Source organism: Anomaloglossus baeobatrachus, chromosome 5, assembly GCF_048569485.1.
Source record: "Anomaloglossus baeobatrachus isolate aAnoBae1 chromosome 5, aAnoBae1.hap1, whole genome shotgun sequence".
Lineage (NCBI taxonomy): Eukaryota > Metazoa > Chordata > Amphibia > Anura > Aromobatidae > Anomaloglossus > Anomaloglossus baeobatrachus.
In genome coordinates this window covers 234,935,444-234,954,068 of record NC_134357.1, presented here as the reverse complement: position 1 = coordinate 234,954,068, position 18,625 = coordinate 234,935,444, and the positions used below count along the sequence as shown (strand labels likewise).

The following is an 18,625-nucleotide window of genomic DNA, read 5'->3' as shown; positions in this document are numbered from 1 at the left end:
GGAGTGTCTGTACTTGCTAAAACCTACAGATTTATCTAGAAAATCCAGATAAATCCACAGGTTTTCCGCGGCAAAATCCACAGGTGCGAGCTCCCGTGGGCACATAGCCTTACAGTGCCAGGTATACTCTTGATAACACAGGATCCACCAATCTTGATAGGCGATGTCACAGCTGACCCTGCTCCCGTCCCTTCACAATGAATTTTGCACAGGTTCATTATATGCTACAGTAAAAAAGACAGGATGGGAATTTGCTCATCATTTACTATGCACAGAAACAACAGAAAGCCTAAATCTACAAAAGCGCCGGTGTGAAAAGTGCAGGATTTCTACTTGTAATACAGATTGTGATATGTATATATAAAAGCCATTGCCAAAGTAAAAAAAAATAAATTTAAATCAAATAACTTTTTTTTTTGATGATTGCATCCCTTTCATAGACTAATACATGTAAAATTTGGGAAGTAATGAATAACCATTATGTTCTCAGCTAAAGGAGGTCCCTCGCTATATTATGACTTTGGGAACTATTGATCGCTTTTCCACACAGTTTGAACTCTGGACAGGCCGAGTTTTCACCTTATGACACGTTTCCAAAGTTTGTGCTCTTCTTGGCACAGGAAAGTGCTCAGGATGTCAGCTCATCCTAGATTTATGTATCTCATCACATTCCTATTATGAGAATTACTAGTTTACACATTACAGCTAATAATCTATAAAATCCATTTTCATTTTCAAAATGTTTTATTTGTGACAGTTTGATGCATAACACACTTTTCATCAATGGTTGCTTTTCAGATGTATAATGTATCTGACTATATCATTCTTTGTGTCATTATGTAACCACTCTTTTTTTCTATTGAAGATTGGGAGAATTTAGAAGCACAAAAAGATGGAGAGCACGTCTTTTACTTCCTCAAGTAAGACTTTTATTGATTTTAAATACAGAGGTTTTGATTGGGTAAAATTTAGATACAAATATTACAAATGTATTCTGTCATTGTGTGCGTTTCCTACAGAAAGATCCAGTAAGAGAAATCCTTCAAAGAGTCGAATTCTGGAGAAAAGTCACAAAACCTCACGATCATCTCGGAGACGTCTGATTGGCAGAGCTAAGGTATCACCTAAAGGTAAAGCCAAACATTTTGAAAGTTTTTGCGATTTTTAAACTTTTAAAGTTTTTATACCCATAACTTCTTCTTGACCTGTGACGTACTGGTACAGATTTTACGGATTTTACAGAGTTCAGGGAAGGGGTTAAATAATGTGACTGTTTATAGATTGTGTTGTTCTGAACGAAGCGATACCAAATATGTGAACTTGTTTGGCTTTTGTTTATATTTTTTTTATTTACAGAAATATACATATTTATTGGTAACGTGGTTTTTTTTTTTTGTTTTTTTCTTTTTTTATTTTTATATTATTTAGTCCCTATTTAGGGCATTAACTTTCATTATTCTGATCACTGGTACAATCCATTGCAATGGATTATACCAGTCAGTTTTACACAGAATTAACATATACCATTCTCCTGGCATACTCTAAGCAGCTTGCCATAGCTGGATGACCCGGAGGACGTCATGACGTAGTCCTGATGACCTCAGGTTACTATGGCAACGGTTGGGCCCCCGCAGGGGTCCCGATCGCTTGGGAGGAGTGCACTCCTTTCCCAGCCTCCTAAATGTTGCAATCGCTATTGATCGCAGAAATGATGTGGTTAAACAGCCTGGGGCGGTGCAGGGGACCGCTCCTGGTTGTGAGAGCTAGAGATCGGCCTTCCCGTAAGCCGAGCTCCTGGTGGTGATCATCCGGGCACAGCTTCTGTGCCCACATGAAAGCCATGACTTGCCCCAATCGTCATCTATTGGGAGCACCTTGTCAACCATGATGTACAGGTTACGTGATTTGTCGTGAAGGGGTTAACAGGGCGCACAGATTTGTATAAAGTGTCATAATATGCTCAGAAACCATGAGCAATATCTTTAGCAGACGTTAGTCGAGCGATCCATACCTCTGACTTTGTGAATAGCATTAGACATATTATATTGACGAACCATAAATGCAGATAGTTTTCTAGATTGTATCCCCAGTTCAAAATAAGACTGACGAGTCGAAAGTTACTTTTAATCTTAGTATCATTATGTTGTGCATGAAGACGTTGATACTGCAACCACCTCACTTTATTTGCCTTTGTGGGTTAGCTATATATGTACTTTCGGCCTCCCTTAAATTGGACTCTGTATCCATGTCCTCTATGGAAGTCACTTTCTTTATGTCTGAAATAGTAAAGGACAGGCAACCTCTAAGATATGCCTTAGAGGGAATCGGTCATTAGGTTTTCAACACCTAATCTGAGAGCAGCATAACGTAGGGGCAGACATCCTGATTCCAGAGGTGTGTCACTTATTGGGCTGCTTAGTGTAGTTTTGATAAAATCACTGTATAACCAGCAGCAGATTATCATTCGAGATCTACTTGGCATGCTGCAGGTAGTCCATCATATTCATGACCTCTGTATAACTGCTAGATCTGCAGCAGAGAAAACAGTGATTTTATCAAAATGACAGAAAACAGCTCAGTAAGTGACACATTGCCGGAATCGGGGTCTCTGTCTCTACATTATGCTGCTCTCAGGTGGGGGAGCAAAAATCGACAGATTCCATTTAAGTATATCCCAAAATGAATTAATGTCTCTGGGAGTTTCATGTTCAGCTACAAAACTTTCCATTTGATCAGGAATTCTATGATTGGAGCCTATGAGTGTCAGTCAAAAAGGATTAAGTTTCCACGGAGGCCTATGCTCTATTTGGTCCATTAGAAGCATAACTATTACCGGGCTTTGTTCTGAAATCCCTTCTGCGACCATGCTCCAACTTCTCCACCCGGATAGCCACACCAGTAGAGCCAAAAATATAATCTTTGCGAGATTAAGTATGCCTAGGTACCGTAAGTAAGGAATGATAAGTGAATTGTAGAGTAATCAGGGTGGGAAGCTTGCTATAGATCCTCCCATCCATTACCCTCCATATATGATGACGAAGTGTTAGAAGAGGGTCTCGTCACAGGGTTTGTTTCTCCCAAACTAAATCTGTGCAGATAATCATTCCATAAATAAAATGTGAGCATCTGGAAAGCTTAAGGAGAAGCTCACCACTCATGTAATTATTTCTAAATGAGGTGGTGGAGGGTGATATAAACACATACACTTTACAATTTATTACTGCATATGTAAAAACATAACGGCCTCCTGGATCTTTGCATGTCACCTTAGCTTCCCACCTAACCAATTTGTTGAGACTCCTCTAGAATAGATGGTGTGGAAAGTGTGCCAGCCATTGTACCCAGGGTTTCTTCAACCACCTAGCTGAGTCTATAGTGAGATCGTCTCCAAAAGGCCTAATATATGTGGTTGGTACTTTTTAGCCAGAGAAAATACTCTCACCAGGGTATCCGAGGTCCCTCTTGTTCCAAGACATATATTTTAATTGGGAAGCCATAAATCTGTAGAAAATCTAAAGAAGATTAAAAGGAAGTACCGCTTCAGAAAGCAGAAACGTTATCATGAAGGATATAAGAGAGCCAGTCTGCTTACTGTGATTGGTAATAGGACAGAGTCTTCCACAACAGGTGACTCGTCCAATTTGAGACATTAACCCCTTCTCGACTTTAGGACGTAACGGTGCATCCTAAATCATGAAGGGGTAATCGCCGGCTGCTGCAGCGAGTCAGCAGCGATCCCCAAACATGTCTGCTAATTTGAACAGCAGACATGTGTGCCTCGCAGGTGAAGGTGTATCTGCGATCCACCCACGCCTGTTAACCTCTTAGATTGTGCTGTGAAAATATGACAGTGTGATGTAAATGGCTGCAGTGGGAAAATCGCCTTTCCCCGCCGCCATCGGATGCCCCGTGACATGATTATGGGGAGCAGATGGTTGCCATGGTAGCGATGGGTCATGTGAGGACTCCTGTCGCTATTTTCACGTAGTTCCTGTTACAGCCGACAGAGTAGCGTCTGTAACAGGAACACAGCATTTCTGCTGATCAGAGCTGTGCTGCTCTGATCAACCGGAATGAATCAGCAATTATACTGCTAATCCTTCTAGTCCCCTAAGGGGACTAGTACAATTACAAAAAAAAAAAAATTAGAGCTAAAAGTTCAAATCACACCCCATTGAAAAGTAAAGGGTTAAGAAAAAAAATACACATTTGGTATCGCTTCATTCAGAAATGGCCGATCTATCAAAATATATCACTTACTCTAATCGGTAACCGGCGTAGCGGCAAAAAAATTCCAAATGCCAAAATTACGTTTTTGGTTGTGGTGAATTTTGCGTAAAATGCAATAACAGGCAATCAAAACGTAGCATCTGCACAAAAATGGTGCCGTTAAAAACATCAGCTCAAGATGCAAAAATATAAGCCACCACTGAGATGCATATCCTGAAATATAAGAATGCTAGGGGTTGCAGAAAACAGCGCAAAAAGTGCTCCACTTTTTTGGGCAAATTTCTGTTTTGTTTTTTTTTTTTTTTATTCCCTACATAAAGGTAAAGCTATACCTGTTTGGTGTCTACGAACACGTTCCGAGTTCCGACCTCAGGCATCACAACGACACGTCAGTTTTACTATATAGTGAACACTGTGAATAACATACCCCAAAAGCAATCATGCAATTGCACTTTTTTTTTTTGCAATTTTTCCACACTTGGAATTTTTTTCCCATTTTCCAGTGCACTATATGGTAAAACTCATGGTTTTATTTATAAGTACCACTCATCCTGCAAAAAACAAGCCCTCATATGGCAAGATTGACAGAAAAATAAAAAATATACAGGGTCGTGAAAAACGGAAAATCGCCAGGGTGAAGGAGTTAAGCGACGTCAGAGAGTGGAACTGTGAAGGAATTGTGTAACTGTAGGGATAAATGTATGGCAGCAGCAGTAAAGTAACATTGGTTTAAGTCTGCCATCTCTATACAAAGAGCATAACCTTAAAGGCCCCTTTACACACCGAGACTTTCTAGCGATCCCACCAGCGATCCCAACCTGGCCGGGATCGCTACAAAGTCCCTGGTGAGCTGTCAAACAGGCAGACCTGGCCAACGACGCAACAGCGATCCGGACCTGCAGAACAACCTAGCTAGTCATTGGGGACGTTGTAAAGCAGCTTTTTGAAAGGGAAGTCGCTAACGAAGTCGCTGTAAAGTCCCCTTTACACACTGAGACTTTCTAGCGATCATGCTGCACAGCGGGAAACAAAGGACCAAAGAATGGTCCTGAACGATTTGTAGCGATCAGCAACTTCACAGCAGGGGCCAGGTCGCTGATGTGTTTCACACACTGCAATGTCGCTGGGGAGGTCGCTATTACGTCACAAAACCGGTGACGTTACAGCGATGTCGTTTGCGATGTTGCAGTGTGTAAAGTCACCTTTAGGTATTTTGCTTACAGGAACTCAGAACCAAGGGGGGTTCTTTCCATGAGAATACAGAGGGTGTCATTTGTGGCCGCTCTACCTGAGCATCAAAGCCTGAACAGATGGTTCTTGGCGCCAGGCCTGACACTCTGTTTACTCTAGAAAGCAGTATGATGGGAAAAACAGGGCATTTAATATAGAGTACGCACCCCTAAATTAGCCCATGGTCCAGTCACAGACCTGAGCTTGAAATATTAAAATCAAGGGCATCCTGGAAAGACGAGCCCAGGGATAAACATTATAACCAGCTGGGTGGCACAGAAAGAAGCCGTTCACATATGGGGGTCTGCCTATGCTGGAGTGTGTTCCATATTTCATTTTCTCCTCCCACCCCCCCAAGGAAACAGAAGATTTCTTTAGACTGGAAAGTGTAGGTATTTGCTATGTTCTCCCTTTTTTTTTTTTTTTTTTATAAATTTAACTTTTATTAACATTATTAATAACACAGGAAACACCGTATTGTACGTAATAAAGCACAATGTCAGAACATAAGCATTGTATCGAGGAATTGTTAGCAGATCAAATCCTAAAACATGGGGAGATACAAAACTCAAGACTGTATAAACAACGATGAGAACTGTAACAGACTACTGTCGGAGGATCAACATAATACCTTTTTATACTATACTAGCTGTAGTACCCGGGCGTTCCCCGGAATAGTAACTGTCTCTCTGTCTCTCTCCCAGTCTCTCTGTGTGTCGCTATCTGTCTGCATCTCTGTCTGTCTGTCTCTTTCATTGTCTGTCTGTGTCTATCTCTGTCTATTTCTATCTCTGTCTGTATTTGTATCAGTCTGTCTCCATCTCTGTGTCTGTCTGTCTCTCTCTATCTCTGTCTCTGTGTGTGTCTGTCTGTCTCTTTCCCGTCTGTCTGTCTCTTTCCCGTCTGTCTGTCTCTTTCCCGTCTGTCTGTCTCTTTCCCGTCTGTCTGTCTCTTTCCCGTCTGTCTGTCTCTTTCCCGTCTGTCTGTCTCTTTCCCGTCTGTCTGTCTCTTTCCCGTCTGTCTGTCTCTTTCCCGTCTGTCTGTCTCTTTCCCGTCTGTCTGTCTCTTTCCCGTCTGTCTGTCTCTTTCCCGTCTGTCTGTCTCTTTCCCGTCTGTCTGTCTCTCTATCCATGTCTCCACCGACATCATATTACCCCACACATAATCTTCAACTAACAGTTTATTTTGTTCCTATAGCAACCACTGACAGTTGCTATTAATAACCTATAGCTCCCACCTCCATTCAGTTTAATGGCGGCAGGACTTTAGAGACTAACTGTAAAGCACGGGGTTAAATTTTTCTGTCAAAACATAGTCTACGACGCTCCCTGGGTCACATGGCGTGTCTGTGCAAAATTTAGTGAGTGTAAATGCAACGGTGCGGATTCCTTTAGCGGACATACACACACATATACACATACGCTGAGCTTTATATATTAGATAACGAGGCCACCTTAGGCTAAGTTCACACTTCCGTTGTTTTGTATCAGTCACAATCCGTCGCCTTGAGGAATTACGGTATCATGCAAAATATTTTGCAGGGTTCCAGTTTTTCCCTATAGACTTCTATTGGCGACGGATTGTGACTGATGATGCTGCGCTGCATCCGCTGCGTCGCGGTCAGTCGTTTTTTGACTGACCGCCGGGCGGGAGCAACGCAGCATGTAACGTTTTTTGTGCAGTGGAATCCGTTGGATTTCGCTGCGCATGCGCTCTCTGGCTCCCCGCACAGGTAACCAGGATAAATATCGGGTTACTAAGCAACACGCTTTGGTTAGTTACCCGTTATTTACACTGGTTACGGATGCAGGGAGCCAGCGCTGAGCGGTGTATGCTGGTAACCAAGATAAATGTCGGGTAACCAAGCAAAGTGCTTTGCTCTTACCCCATATTTACCCTGGCTGTGCACGGAGCCAGACACTTCACCGCTCGGCTCCGCCCCCTCCCGCACTCAGCATGTACGCACACACCCACACTCACACTCACACACTCACTTGTCCTGCAGTCCCCGCGGCACTGAGGTCCCGCTCGGCTCCACTCACCCCGAACTCCGCCCCCCCGCACACAGCATGTATACATATACACACACTCACACTCACCTGTCCTGCAGTCCCCGCGGCACTGACATACTCAATGCCACGGCCTTGCTCTGCTCCACCCACCCCGAACTCTGCCCCCCGCACACAACGGAGTCCGACAAAGAATTCTGTTCTTTGTCATCCGTTGTACAGCGCATCAGTCACATGCGTCAAGCGACGCATGTGACTGATGCAAAACAACGGAAGTGTGAACTTAGCCTTAGAGGAGTGACCAACACCGGGGCCGTAAATGTTCTCCCTTTTTATTTAATAACTGCTTTGCATGTGTGTGTCATATTTATCTTTGTCTTTTATACATTTTTTATTGCAAGCGCTATATTTTTTTTAGATTAACGCTTAAAACTTTCATAATTTTCATCTTTATATGTTCTAAAGAATCGATAGCCTTAGGCCTAGGACACACGGCGAGAAAAAAAGGTGCGAGTGGAATGCGAAAAAAATCGCATTCCACTCGGACCAATATTACTCTGTTCCCGCTCCCATGAGTGATTATTTTCTCAGCCCTAATCGGACCGAGAAAACAGTCACAGCATGTTGTGAGTGCAGTGCGATCCTGTTCCACTCGCACCCATGCAAGTCTGTGGGGCGAGAGAAACATCGCACTGCTCTCGCATCAGCCGGCAACGGAGGAGATAGGGAGATAAATCCCCCGCCCTCTGCGGCTGTGGTCTGATCGCACGATTGGACCATAGTCGCAGAACACTCTGCTCCTGCTGTCCTGCCAGTGTGAGCCGAGTGTTATGCAAGGATCGCACATAACCCCGTGTGGCCTCAGCCTTACCGAGAGTGCTGACTTTGTTGATTGGCAGACAGTTGTATATTTCAGGGACTCCTCACCCCGCGTGTTTGATGAGTTTTCGCAGTGTTTTTAGTTGTGTAGCCGGGGTGTGTGGATTGTATCTGAGTGTGTATCTGCTCACTTGATATCCTATAACAGAGTTGAGTGCTGGATTGAGTGGGGGGATATAAAATAACCCATGCGGGCGCACTCTACGTCACGAGCTGAGGAGTGTGTACGTGACACGAACTAACTAGAGTCTTGGCAGCAAGCAAAAACAAAACTTAACTGTGGAGAGATAAGGAGGTTGATACCTTGTAAAGTTTACAATTTCGGGAATACCCACATTAAACATAGTGATAGGTATAGTTGTTACCAACGATGTGGGAAACCAGAAAGCCTAGTATTGTGAACGAAGTCCAGTTTGACCACACTGCAGTTTGTGGGAGGAAGGAACGTTATTTGACTTTTGGAGAGCAGGTTTAATAATTAAACTAATTAAATTAATTTAATAATAGTTTACTGGCTCCATTTCCAGAGCCCCTGAGTTCCAGAAGAGAAGTATTGCCCTTAAGTACCGTATATACTTGAGTATAAGCCGAGTTTTTCAGCCCATTTGTTTAAGTTGAAAATGCCCGCTCGGCTTATACTCGAGTCAGGGTCCCACAAAAAAAAATATTCTCATCTGTCCTCTGTTCCCGCTGTGATCTTGTAGACCGCAAGGCACGTAGACTCCTCCGTGATAGCGTCTGATGCACGAGGCTGCTGTTTGTCATCATGTCTTTAATGCAGTTGAATGCTTTATAGCGGCAGCGGTGCAGCAAAGCATTCAACTGCTGTAAAGCGCTGACAGCAGTGGTGGCTCCGTGTACAGGACACGATCACGGAGGGGTCTATGTCTGCAGTCTGCAAGAGGCACCCCTCGATGATCATGTCCCGTGCACAGAGCAACGGGAATGGAGGACAGGTAAGAATAATTTATATTTCATAATAGAGGACAAGAAGGGAACCGATAGGAGGACATTACTGTAGGGCACATTACTGGAGGGCCCAAGGAAGGGACACAAGGATGGACACATTACAATAAGGGGAGGGAGCACAAGGATGGGGCACATTACTACAAGGGGGGACAAGGATGTGCAAATTACTACAAGGATGGGCCAAGTACATTTTATTGGGATTTTTTTTATTTTTGAAACTTCCCAGTAGCTGCTGCATATACGGTTTCCCAGTTGTTTGTGGTAGAATTATGGGCCTCGGCTTATACTCGCGTATATACGGTAACCTCATTTTAGAAATTACACTTATCTGCAGGTGTAGTGACTATTTTGACTCCATGGGTGATTTCCAAGAACGAGTAGGGGATCTTGCAGAATGAAAATGCAAATCTGCTATTATATTGCCCATACATTGTAGTGCCCATACATTGTTCCCAGCTTGTACTTCAGGAGGAACACTTCCAATAATTACGTGGTTTTTCTGCTCTATTGTACTAAGAAACGTATTGAAACTAACTGCATTTTAGGCACTCTCTGTGGGTCTCAGAAGGGAGGAGTGCACTTTGGATTTGAAAGCGCAGATTTGTCTGGAATTCTTTTGAGGGTTGGAGGAAGAAAAGCCATGGTGGTCTTCCAGAGCCTTCGTGCTACCAGGACCATGAAAAGCCCTGTATTTCCGTTAACAGATAGAGTGAGGACTTGCTTTATTTTTGTGGAAAGCGTTTAAACTTTTACTGGGATCATTTTACATGACTTTATGGATCACATTTACCTTGTACTCTTCTCTGAGCACTTACATTGGGGATTTACATCTAAATCTCCAAATCATGTATTAACCCACAACAGATCACTTAACTATAATAATGCAGCAGAGTTACTTTGGACTTTGACCTCTGTTCGGCAGTGTCCGTCTCTCAGAAATGTTCAAAACTGGGTCCAACTATACTTTTACAAACGTTTAAAAAGACTAAGAACGCTGGATCATAGGCCAGAGAGAATCCAAAATGACTCCATCTATCTTACTATAGTGAATCTTCCTGTTTGCATCACGTATTTCCAAGGTGTACAGCGAAACCCAGGTGTTAGCGGTCAGCGTAGAGTACCGGATAAATGTGAGCCGAGCCTTACTGTGATCTTTGGGAGGAAGAATGAACAAACCAACAGCAGGTCAAGAATAGCTTTTATTTATTTTTTACGCTATTCACGGTGCGTGTAAGTGATTACATGTCTTTATTCTTTGGGTCGGTTTGATTTCAGTGATGCCAGGTTTATATTGTTTTATGTTTGGCTACTATCACTCTAAAAAAACCAACAAATTTAAAAACGTTTTTTTGAATCTCCGATATTTCGAGAGCTATAGTTTTTCTATACTCCTGCCCACTCATGTAAGGGCTTGTGTGTTGTGGGAACAGTTGACCTTTTTTATTATTTTCGGGCACATAAAATTTTTTGATCGCTTGCTATTCCGATTTTTGGGATTTCGCAGTGCTGTATAAGTGATAAGATAGCTTTAGTCTTTGGCTCAGTATGACTACAGCGATACCACATTAATATAATTTTGTATGTTTTGACACTTTTACACAATAAAAAGAATTTAATAGAAAAAAGAATTTGTTTTGGATCGCTCTATTCTGAGAGCTGAAGCTGTTTTTATTTTCCTGTGCTGTGAGCTTTTATGTCCCCCCTGCTGTGTACTGTGGAATGGCCGTGTCTGACTATGCCGGAACATGGTCTGATCTCACCACATCTCTTTGGCTAGAAAGTATACAGACATTACAGCATGTGATCGCAAATAATTATTTCTTTCAAGTGAAACATTTTTTTAAAACTGGCAGGGAAATGTTTTACCTCACAAAAAGAATCAGCTATGATCCTGTGCTGTTCTGTCTTTATACTCTTTTGTGTCCTCCCCGGCCCAGGAGATGTGGTGTGATCTGACCATGTTCCTGTACGGTCAGACACTGCCATTACACAGTACATAGCAAGGACACACATATAAGATTATCTTAGCACAGGAAGGTATTTTTTTATTTCAAATCTGTTTTATTATTATTAAGTTTATAAATCAAACATACATCTTGAACATTTATAAAGATTATAAAACATAAACGGTGATCTCTCAGTTTTAGCTTGACAAAAATAACATCACATTGTATATTTCATTGGAACTCTATAAACTATCCTTATGCTAACACTCCATGACAAACCATACACTAGAAATCAGAGAGGAACGTATTTTTTTAAACACATCAAATTGTGGAAATTATTATTATTCCAAGATCTATTGATTAAAATCAACTTTTAAAATTAATGTTGTCCATGGGAAAACCCCTGTGAAGATGGGGTCTTTCTGGATGTGACAATGCCAAATGCGTATTTTTTGTTTTATCTTTGTTTTTACATAAATACACTTATTTATTGGTACAAAAAAAAAATTTCTTTTTTTTTTTTTTTTTTTTTTTTACTTAGTCACTCTATGGGACTTTGAACTTTTATTAGTCTGATTGCTGGTATAATGCATTGCCATGCACAAATACGGCAAGGCTTTACACCTGTCAGTGTCACACTGACCGATCACCTGTTAGACCCGGGCTGGGTCTAACATGCCACCATACCTGGCAGACCCAGGGTCATGATTTGACCTCTGGCTGCTATGACCATTCTCAGTTCCCCAGTGATCATGTTGCGAGGGAGCTGCAGGGGTGAAAGAGGGATCCCCTCCTTCTCACAAACTTCTGTTTGTCGGAATATAGAAGATAACCTCATCGGAACCTGAATCAATTAGATACGATGATATCGCCCGTCAGGACAAGGGTTCTGTACTGGAATCATGGCACCTGCTGGACGTGGAGGTGTAAGGGGTAGTCGGACCCCTGGTAGTGAAGGAGCGGTTTCCCCCCCCCTGAAGACGCCACAGTAGTATGGTGGCAAATTGTAAATGTTAATGGTAAAATGTTACCTGTCATAAACTGTTTCCCCACTAGGTGCCAGTGTAGAGCAGTGGTTCCCCTGGTAACAGTGGCAGGGAAGGAAGGGGGCAGGGCAGCCTAGGTGGGGAAGGAAGGTTTCTGAATGCAGAGTCCAGTGTGCAGTGAGATGTGAGAGGCGAGCAAGCTCGGTCTGAGGTGACGGGGCAGAGTGTGGGAGTGAGACGAGGCAGTCAGCCTGAGTGAGTACTCTTGGCTAGAAAGCAGAGGAAACCCATGAGAAACGGTGGAAGAGTTGGGACTAGTCCGGAGCCGGTGGTGTGTACTAGAGTGGAGTGCAGCTATCAGGGGGATAACAAGTGGCCCCTGCAGGCGAAGGTTAGTGCCCTGACAAAGAAGTGGAGAGGTGAGAACTTATCCAGAGCCGGTAGTGTGTGCTGGATCTGCCCTACAGTAAATCCGGGTTAGAGCGCAGCTACTAGGGGGTTAACGTATGTCCCCTGCAGGCAAAGGAAAGTGCCCGTAGAGAAAAAGGAAACCGTTTTTGTAGAAAAGGACTTGTAACTTGTAACATACTAAAGTAAACCTGCTGCAAACAGAAAGATGGAAGCTTTGTTTAATAAATCGGTGTTTGGTTTATCTGCTGCCTGCAATTGTCTCTTTCCTGAAAGTGAAGAAGGAGCTGGAGAGCACAGAAAGAACGCTGTCATGAATGGGCCCCATGCATCCACACTCTGCCCCAACAACACACCTGTTTTGCAAGTAACGGCCGGGCCGGGGTTCAGCCTGCGGCCCACAAGGCGAGGGGACCCGACTACACCCCCTGAGGCGCCCCCTGCCCCCGTTACAGAGGGCCTCAAGATGTCAGCCTGACTGCTGCCTGAAAACAAACATCGGTGCTGCGCAAGGCCCTGCAAAAGCCAACATCTATTTATTGTCTGCAATTGGGAACAGGTTAAAATAAATAAGATGTTGTCTATGATAAAAAAGGTAGTGGCGGACATGGCCGTGGAAACTTCATTTTTATCATTTGAAATGTCTTAGCTTTATGGTGCCAACGTCTATTCTTATAGATTTACTGTTATACTGTTATGTTTCTCTGAACTTCTTTTTTTAAACTGAAAACTTATGTTTCTAGATGAGACCAAGAAGAAAAGCGCCCCGGAAATATGCCCTAGTCCTCCTTATTTCCAACAAGATGACAGCATTCTACAAGACAACCAGGTACGTGGAATCTTAGATACTTGCTAGCAATTAGACATCTTCTAGATTCTGAATAGATCAAATATTATAACTTGACCCTTCATATATTAAAGTAAACCTGTCAGGTCCCCTATGCACCAGGGCTGTGGAGTCGGTAAGCCAAACCTTCGACTCCGACTCCGACTCCTCAAATTCTCTTGCACCGACTCCGACTCCGGCTCCGACTCCGGCTCCGACTCCGACTCCTACATATATTGCTTAGTTAGGTGAAAAATTTATTGTAGTACATGAATATGTGTATGTGAACATCAGACATTTAATAATTTTTATGATACGATAATCAAGATATTTGGATAGAACATAAAATATATTTATTGGAATACAACTTTAGAACACAAAAAACTGTAATAAATTGTAAATATGTAATACACTATGTAATATACAGTAGATTACATATATATCTTGTGTGTGTATATACACTGTGTGTGTATATATATATATATATATATATATATATATATATATATATATATATATATATTACATATTTACAATTTATTAGTTTTTTGTGTTCTAAAGTTGTATTCCAATAAATATTTTATGTTCTATCCAAATATCTTGATTATTGTATCATAAAAACAATTAAATGTCTGATGTTCACATTGTACTACAATAAATTTTTCACTTAAATATAAGCATTATACTAAATGTTATTATTTAGTAAAATATTCAGCACATTCTGCATTGCAATCCTGTCCCCAATTTATTATATATTTTAGGAGTCGGAGTCGGTGCATTTTATACCGACTCCGACTCCGACTCCACCAAAATGAGCTCCGACTCCGACTCCGACTCCACGACTCCGACTCCGACTCCACAGCCCTGCTATGCACCCAGAACCACGAGCAGTTCTAATCCCTGCCTACCTGTCCCTGCATATAGTAGCATAGATAAAGGGATCTTTAGAAAAAGTATTTCTAAACAGGGCTGTGGAGTCGGAGTCGGAGTCGTGGAGTCGGAGTCGGAGCTCATTTTGGTGGAGTCGGAGTCGGTATAAAATGCACCGACTCCGACTCCTAAAATATATAATAAATTGGGGACAGGATTGCAATGCAGAATGTGCTGAATATTTTACTAAATAATAACATTTAGTATAATGCTTATATTTACGTGAAAAATTTATTGTAGAACAATGTGAACATCAGACATTTAATTGTTTTTATGATACAATAATCAAGATATTTGGATAGAACATAAAATATTTTTTGGAATACAACTTTAGAACACAAAAAACTAATAAATTGTAAATATGTAATATATATATATATATATATATATATATATATATATATATATATATATATATATACACACACAGTGTATATACACACACAAGATATATATGTAATCTACTGTATATTACATAGTGTATTACATATTTACAATTTATTACAGTTTTTTGTGTTCTAAAGTTGTATTCCAATAAATATATTTTATGTTCTATCCAAATATCTTGATTATCGTATCATAAAAATTATTAAATGTCTGATGTTCACATACACATATTCATGTACTACAATAAATTTTTCACCTAACTAAGCAATATATGTAGGAGTCGGAGTCGGAGTCGGAGCCGGAGCCGGAGTCGGAGTCGGAGTCGGAGCCGGAGCCGGAGTCGGAGTCGGAGCCGGAGTCGGAGTCGGTGCAAGAGAATTTGAGGAGTCGGAGTCGAAGGTTTGGCTTACCGACTCCACAGCCCTGTTTCTAAAGATCCTTTGAGATGCAAATGAGTGCAGGGACTAGTCGCAAAGGCGTTACTTCCCCCGACTAGTCTGCTTTCTTAGCATGTTAGCATACACCCTTGTGGGCGTGCTGTGACAATCCAACACAATGGGCAGCACTTTGAACACATTGTATACATGGTCTTAAAATTTTAAATAACTAATGAACAAATAAAGTTCTTTTAAAACCAAGCACACCATTGTTTTTTTGTGAAATTCTCAATAGGTTTGATGTGTTACATGACCCTCTTCCAATTGGAAAAAATAAAGTTGGATCCAAAATGGCCAACTTCAAAATTGCCGCCATGGTCACCACCCACCATGAAAAGTTTCGCCCCTCCCATATACTAATGAGCCACAAACAGGAAGTTGATATCACCATCCATTCCCATTTTAATTAGGTGTATTCATATAAATGGTCATCATGTGACACACTGGAAAGCAGTGAAAAAAGTGCGATGACATAGTGAAAAAAAAGTGCAATTTCACAATTTGTCTTTATTTCCCAAGTTCAGTATAAAATAAAACTGACCTGGCAGTATGATTCTCCAGGCCATGAGTCAGATGAATACGGAAATGTTTAAAACTAAATACATTTTGCTTGTCACTATTTTCTGAGACCTGTAACGGTTTCTATTTTTGGGATATAGGGCAGTGTGAAGGCTTGTTTTTGCACCGAAAGATGACGTATTTCTTTGTAAAACACATGTTTATGATTGTTGGCTTCATATTATCTTATTTCTGTATCATTAAGAAACATCCTAAATAAAGAATATATACCGTATTTTTCGGACCATAAGACACACTTTTTTCCCCCCAAATGTTGGGGGAAAGTGGGGGGGTGCGTCTTATGGTCTGAATGTAGAGCTGCGTGGAATGAGGGTGCTGCGGTGGAGCGGGTCATGAGCAGGCTGCAGCAGCGCCTGCCGTGACCACGTGGACCCGCTCATTGAATATGCACGCCCATCCTCCCGCCCATCATATCTCAGCGCTGACAGGTGGGCGGGATGATGGGCGAGGGATAATCAGCCGGCCCACATGATCATCCCTGGCAACTACAGCCTGGAGTGATCATGTGCGGCTGTATTCACTGCCCCCCGTGCATAATCATCAGTGCGGGGTGCAGTGAATCAGTACACTCACCTGTCACCATTCCCCTGCAGTACCGTGATCTCCTCCTGGCTGCCGGCGGCCGCTGAGTGGAGCCGTCCCCGTTCCCCTGCAGCACCGTGATGTCTTCCTGTCTGTGCGGCGGCCGCTGAGTGGAGACTAGCGGTGGGCACAGCGATGACGTCACGCAGCCACCGGCAGCCAGGAGGACATCGCGGTGCTGCAGGGGAACGGGGATGGCTCCACTCAGTGGCAGCCAGGAGGAGGTCGCAGTACTGCAGGGGAACGGGGACGGCTCCACTCAGCGGCGCTGACACAGACGGGAGGAGGAGCGATGCTGCAGGGAGTGAGGTGAGGTAAGGTGAGTATGAACGTTTATTTTTTTTTATGTGCCACAGGATGCGGGCTGTATACCAGCATGGGGTTGTATAGCAGGATGGGGGTATATTATGAGCAGGATGGGGGTATATTATGAGCAGGATGGGGGTATATTATGAGCAGGATGGGGGCATATTATGAGCAGGATGGGGGCATATTATGAGCAGGATGGGGGTATATTATGAGCAGGATGAGGGTATATTATGAGCAGGATGAGGGTATATTATGAGCAGGATGAGGGTATATTATGAGCAGAATGGAGGTATATTATGAGCAGGATGGGGGTATATTATGAGCAAGGATGGGGGTATATGAGCAGGTTGGGGGTATATACTGTATATACAAGGCAGGAGGATCATTACCAGGATGGGGTATTTTAGTAGAGAATTTGGGGACATTACCCCCATAACAGTGTCAGCAGCAGATCCTCGCCCCATAACAGTGTGTCATGACTCAATTTTTTGCTTAAAATTTTATTTTTCTATTTTCCTGCTCTAAAACCAGGGTGCGTCTTATGGTCAGGTGCGTCTTATAGTCCGAAAAATACGGTATATATATAAAAAAAAAAAGATGTATCTGCTGATACCATTTTGGGGTAGATACCATGGTTTAATTACCTCTTATTGCATTTAATTACAGTGTAGTGGCTGTAAAAAAAAAACAAAAACGTAATTTTGACACAATTTTTGTCTTCATTATATAGTTTTCCGATTGGGTTATTTTATTGTATATTTTGGTAGATTGAACCTTAACGTACACAGCAATACCAAATATATGTAATTTTAAAAATGTAATTGCTTTATTTTTAACACGGCAAAAGGTGATTTGAAGTTGTAATATTTTTTTAATTTATTTTTTTTACTGTATTTGTTAGTACTCTTAGGGGACTTGATCTTGCAATCATCCGATGGTACTATACATAGTAGTAGGTTAGCACTGCTATGTATAGCATAAACCATGGTCTCCTATGACCTCCAGCTAAACCCTGGCTTTCACAGAACCGTCCTGACAAGTACAGAGTTCTTTGGCAGACCCTCGGCTGTCATGGCAACCCTTCGGCGCCCTGCAATCACGTCAGTTGCGCGTAGAATGGCATGCCCTCATGCCAGTGTGCATTTAATGCCGCAGGCTGAGCTCCACTCTGCTCATGGCTGATGGAGGCAGATGATGCTGGGAAAGATGTGGGCTCTGTGTGCGAGCCCGCATAAAAGTCAGGGACCCCACATATGACATAACTGTTTGTCGGGAAGGGGTTAAAGGGAATATGTCATGAAAAATGTTTGTAACAATTAAAAGTGTTAACCCCTTTACCACTCTGCGATTTTTCTATTTTTCGTTTTTCCTCCCCTTCTTCCAAGAGCCATAACTACTTATTTCTCCGTCAATCTTGCCATATGAGGCTTCATTTTGCTTGATGGGTTGTACTTTTGAATGAAACCATTAGTTTTACCATATAGTGTACTGGAAAATGGGGAAAAAATTAAATTGCGGTGAAATTGCAAGAAAAAAAGTCCAAGTGCACAATTGTAGTTTTGTTTTTTTTATTTACCATGTTCACTATATGGTAAAACTGCAGATATTACCACATAAGATGACACAAGTCAGATTTTAAAAAAAAATTGTCCGTAATTTATTTATTTGAAATCCCTGGGATTCTGTGCTGTGTCAACCGCTGCTCTGGTGATTGGCTGCAGCAGCAATGTCACATAGTTTTGCACAGCAGCTCCTGCCATCTTTAGTGGCAGAGACGCGGAGCATCATAATGGGCCGCAGTGCTGTCAATGTGACTTCAATTATGAAGCCTATAAACATTCACAACAACAGTAGAGATGAGCGAACCGGTCGTGGTTCGGCTCGAGTTCGGTTCGTCGAACGGAGGTCCCGTTCGAGT

The 18,625-nt window shown here is 42.3% G+C and overlaps 1 protein-coding gene across 2 annotated transcripts in view; it reads left to right on the top strand.

The window, feature by feature from the left end:
* Positions 1 to 18,625, top strand: part of LOC142311087 (uncharacterized) — a 79,909-nt gene that overhangs the window by 39,595 nt on the left and 21,689 nt on the right. For both annotated transcript variants that reach the window (XM_075349163.1, XM_075349162.1), the window contains exons 2-4: positions 866 to 920; positions 1,020 to 1,130; positions 13,401 to 13,486. In XM_075349163.1, the coding sequence (XP_075205278.1) occupies positions 893 to 920; positions 1,020 to 1,130; positions 13,401 to 13,486 (225 nt within the window). In that variant the 5' untranslated portion in view covers positions 866 to 892. The remainder of the gene's footprint in view (positions 1 to 865; positions 921 to 1,019; positions 1,131 to 13,400; positions 13,487 to 18,625) is intronic.